At 24.8% G+C, this 5,438-nt stretch overlaps 1 protein-coding gene across 1 annotated transcript; it reads left to right on the forward strand.

The window, feature by feature from the left end:
• Positions 1-40: 40 nt before the first annotated feature.
• On the forward strand, positions 41-3,794 carry LOC111042151 (zinc finger MYM-type protein 1-like). The gene is made up of 4 exons (XM_022326676.1): positions 41-77; positions 739-822; positions 1,068-1,127; positions 1,503-3,794. Exons 2-4 carry the CDS (start codon positions 807-809, stop codon positions 3,758-3,760), a joined length of 2,334 nt encoding a protein of 777 aa, XP_022182368.1. The 5' UTR covers positions 41-77; positions 739-806; the 3' UTR covers positions 3,761-3,794.
• Positions 3,795-5,438: the final 1,644 nt, after the last annotated feature.

Here is a 5,438-nt window from a genome sequence, read left to right on the forward strand (position 1 = left end):
GAGTGAAAATGATTTTGAAAATAATTTAAATATGCAAAAAGATAATGTTAATGAAAATAACATTGTACTGAATAGTGGTAAGTTTTTATTTATGAAATTATTAAAAAAGAAATATAATTTAATTGATGTAGACAATTCCAAATTCAGTAAATTTTATCATAATTACCTATTATAAATTAATTATTGTAGTATCTATATTCTATTGTGCAATTTAACTCAATATTTAACTCTTAAAAGTTGTATTTTAATGATTGTATTAAAAATTAAAATTTTAGATTTGTCGAGTGAAAATGATTTTGAAAATAATTTACATATGCAAAAAGATAATGTTAATGAAAATAACATTGTACTGAATAGTGGTAAGTTTTTATTTATGAAATTATTAAAAAAGAAATATAATTTAATTGATGTAGACAATTCCAAATTCAGTAAATTTTATCATAATTACCTATTATAAATTAATTATTGTAGTATCTATATTCTATTGTGCAATTTAACTCAATATTTAACTCTTAAAAGTTGTATTTTAATGATTGTATTAAAAAATTAAAATTCATTAATATTAATAAAGTTTATTTATAATTTATTTTTTTAATATATTGTAACTTTAACGTAATAAGTTACACATGTAGGTTTACACCTACTTAACAAATCAACTTGAAGCTTACTTAATTTTGTAGGTTTGGAAATTAAATTAAATTTTTATGAATAGCTTATTTAATAGTTAATCATTTTTAGGTAATGAATTATCTTCAACTATTAAAATTATAAACTCATTGAAAGAAAATACTGTTGAATCGTCTAATATGGAATCAAATTTTGGTAAGATTGGAATTTATTTTCAAAGTTTTTATTTATTCAATTATTGTAAATTGAAGTGTTACTTTTATAAAACTTGTAATTTAAGTAGGTTCTCAAAATAAAAAAATGAAAAATTTAAGTTATTATACCTACCTAACTTAATTTTTTGTATAATATCTCATTTTTTATAAAAATATGTATTAAAAAATTGTTTGTAACTAAGAATTTTAAATTTATTTGATAACTATTGCTATTCATTCTTTTAGAAAACGGCAAAATCCAATCACACAATTCTATTGAAAGCAATGTGGACTTTAATAACTTAGGTATGTTTTATTTATAATATAATATTTGATTTCGTATCTGGCTAATTGTTAAATAAACTAACTATATTTTTAATGCTTAAAGGTACTACCTATTTTGCCCACCACTATTTATATTTATAAATGTAGAACTATTTTTATTAAATTTTAGAGTTGATCAAATGCAAATACTAAGACAATTTAATCGTACTCCCTAGTCTAATCAATTTCACTATCTACTGATTTATATCAAGAATTAATTTTATATTATTTTTTAAATGTTGAATATTAAGGTGCCATATAGATTTTTCTCAATTAATTTAAAATTTGTAATTAGGCAATTTATTAATATAATATAAAAAAATTAATTTAGTCTTTATATTTAATTTACCATTATAGGTATTTCTGATGATTTTTCTTTGGATTTAAATTGTGAATTTCCGACTGATCGTGGAAAGTTTCCTGACATTATTAAAAATTCCAATTTAAAAAGACAAATAATTTCGTTTGGTCCTTGTAAACCAAATATAAAATTTCCGCTTAGTACCAGCAAAGACAGCATAAACCGAAAATTTTCTGTCGAATATTATTTTACTACAAATTTGTCCGGCCAAAAAATACCTCGAGGCTGGCTCTGTTATTCTATTATACTTGACAAAGTATATTGTGAATCGTGTTGGTTGTTTGCGGATAGAAAACATTCTTATTTCAAATCAAATTGGATAAACGGAATTGACGATTGGCAACATTTAACACTGAAAATTAATAAACACGAATCATCTATTCAGCATATTGAAGCTGTTAAATTACGTACAATTTGGACAAAAAATTTAACAATAGATCAATCAATAGAAATTTTAATATCTAAAGAAGCTCAGAAATGGAGGGATATTTTAACTCGTTTGATAAAAATAATTTTATTTTTAACAGGTGGAAACACTGCCCTTCGAGGCAATGAAAGAAAATTGTCTGAAACTAATCCATCTGAAGGAAATTTTATTCGGGCTGTTAGACTTCTTGCTGAGTTTGATCCTGTGTTAAATAGCTTACTACTCACTGAACAATCACGAGTTAAATATTTGAGTTGGAAAATTCAAAACGAATTAATTGAAATATTAGCTACTAACTTGCAACAGTTGATATGTGAAGAAATCAGATCAGCTCAATGTTTCTCTATCATAATTGATTCTACGCAAGATATAACCAAGATTGACCAAGTCAGTTTTATTTTTCGGTACACAATTGTTGATTATAAAGAATCTAAGTTAGAAATCAAAGAATCATTTTTAGGATTTTACCCCTTAGATAAACATGATGCTGAAGGACATGTTAATTTAATTAAAGCAGTTTTAAATACTCACAACTTGGATATTAGTAAATGCAGGGGCCAAGGTTATGATGGTGCCTCTGTAATGAGTGGTTGTTTCTCAGGTGTTCAAAAAAGAATTTCAGACATAATTCCTAATGCGTCATTTGTTCATTGTGCTGCTCACAATTTAAATCTTGTGTTATCAGATATGGCAAAAAGCACACCAAAAATGTTAAATTTTTTTAACATTGTTCAAGATTTATTTTTATTTTTTAGCAGCAGTGCTCCTAGATGGGCAACTTTGGCCTTAGGTGATGATATTGCAAAAATTGTATTAAAAAAAGTGTGTACCACCCGATGGGAGTCGAGACATAATGCAGTTTTTGCCCTGAAGTTTCGATACAAAGATGTATTAAAATCATTAACAAGTATAATTTTAACTAGTGATAAAAAAGAAGAAAAGAATAGAGCTAAAGGTCTGAAAAAAAAGCTTGAATCTTTTGAATTTGTATTAATTCTTTTTATATGGGAACAAATTTTAAGACCGTTTTATTTAGTTTCCAAGAAAATGCAATCAATTGAAACAAATCTTCATATTGCATGTGAATATTTACAATCGGCTATTACATCCATTAACAATCTAAGAGATAATTACGAGTGTCTTGTTAATTCAGCCACAGACTTGTGTAACAGTTGGGGCATACCAGTCAATAACATTAAAAAACGAAAAGTATTTTCTAAAACATTTTTCGGTGATTTAGATGGAGATAAACGATATGATATAGCACAAGATAATCTCAAAGTTAAAGTATTTTTACCTGTCATTGATACAGCTTTAGTACAACTTAAATATCGTTTTCTAGGCTTACAAGAAGTTGTTGATAAGTTTAACTTTTTACAACCACAAAATATGTTACAATTCAGTGAAGAAAATCTTGTTAAGGCAACATATGACTTTATTATATTTTATGAAAAAGATATAAGTTCAGATTTTACAAGACAAGTATTATCAATAAAAGAAATATTAACTGAATCACTCTCAAAAATCAAAACTATTAAAGAACTAGCAAAATGTATTTTAGAAAATGATTTAGGATCTCTGTACAAAGATGTTTTAACGGCTTGTGTAATTTTTACATCATTACCTGTCACAGTAGCATCAGCAGAGCGTTCTTTTTCCAAGCTCAAAATTATAAAAAATTATTTGAGGAACTCTATGGCACAAGAAAGACTTACAAATATCAGTATACTAAATATTGAACGTAACAGAACTCAAGATTTGAATATAAATCAAGTAATTGACAATTTCGCCAACAAAAAAGCTCGAAAAAAGAACTTTTTAAAATAATAATATTTTATTAACTTGTAATTTAAAATTAATAATATTTTCAAGTAAATTTTGGTTTTTTGTGTGTTAAATTGTTTTATACTTTTATGTTTACTAATATGTGTAGTGTGTACCTACCTTTTCCACTGATATAAAAAAGTACATTTTATCCGATAAGTACAATATATTATGAAGTTTTAAGTAAGTTGTACTTATAACTGTCTACTTATTTATTTATTTATTGTTATTTCAACAGGCTCTAGCTCAATGTTTTATAATATGTGTAATCCTAATTGAGATTAAAAATAATTATAATGAGTACATGTATAAATCGAAAGGAGAAACAATAAAGAAATAATATTACATTAATTTGAGGAATAGAAACAAAAATGTGACTACTAATAATATCTAGTAATACAATTACAAAAAGATTCAATAGTGTGAAAGTTTTAAAAAATTAATCTGGATAACATTAGCTAATTAAGTGGATCCATTTAAAGGTGCATTTTTATATATTTAGTTTTGTGCAAGTGATTGTGAAAGCCGAAAGGTATAAGAAGGTATTCCTGGTTTGTCATTGAGGGACATAAAAATGTATAGAACTAAGCATTTTTACACAATTTATGTAATCATTTACCAATCTATAAACAAGAATTAATAATAATAAGAATTCTTATAAATAATAATTTCAAATATAATATGTTTTTTCTGTCAGCAAGGTTGTTCATATTTAGTATTTAATATTTAACTTAAATTGTGAATGTGTGTATATATAAAAAAAAGATAGAAAAAAATTATAGACACATCTTATAAGACGTTTTATATTATTTTATTTACTAGTTCAAATATTTAATATTTTTATGATAACAATTTATGACATTCATTAATCATTAGTGTTAATGCTTAAAAATTAAGTTTAAAAAACAAGAATATTTAGAAAATAAAAAAATTGACTACTCTACAAAGCATTTTCTCTAATCAAAGTAAAAATATTTTTTAGAAAAATTATAAATATAAATTATTACGGAAATAAAATTAAGTTATGACAAAATCCCTTTAAGAGGGCCCCCACAATAAAATTTGCACTAGGGCCCCACAAAGCCTAGTTGCGGCACTGCATATGGCAGTATATGGCCATCACATTTTCTACTTGTATATTTTTTACCATTGTCACATTCACGTATTGTCCTCTTTAGAATAAATTGTAAACGCCGCAAAGAAATGAAAAAAAATATAAGTTCATAGCGAATAAAAAGAAATGTTTTTAATTTTAAAACAGCAACTATGTAATAAATAACCTAACTTCAAGTAATAATATTTCTCTTTGTCTACTAAGTAGGTATAAACTTCAAAATTCGCATGTTTATAAAACCACTACCGATAGGTCCATTGACAATAATTTTCTAGCCTGTCTCCCTATCAATTTGAATATTGTACTTTTTTATCGCACAAAGGTTGAAAGGTAAAGTATTTATGAAATAATACAAATATCATAATATTTAAAATTTGAAACATCGTGTTTATTTATAGTGTTAATGTAAATTGCTCAATCTATTTAAATGTAATCTTTATTAAAGATAAAAAAATTAATCCCCCCCTCACTAAAATTTGACTTTCTTTGTCTATGCGCCGATCAGCTGTAATATGTTTAACATTTTACTAACATTAACAATATCATATAATTATTTTTTTTTTTTTT

Source organism: Myzus persicae, unplaced genomic scaffold (genome assembly GCF_001856785.1).
Source record: "Myzus persicae strain clone G006 unplaced genomic scaffold, MPER_G0061.0, whole genome shotgun sequence".
NCBI classification, from domain to species: domain Eukaryota; kingdom Metazoa; phylum Arthropoda; class Insecta; order Hemiptera; family Aphididae; genus Myzus; species Myzus persicae.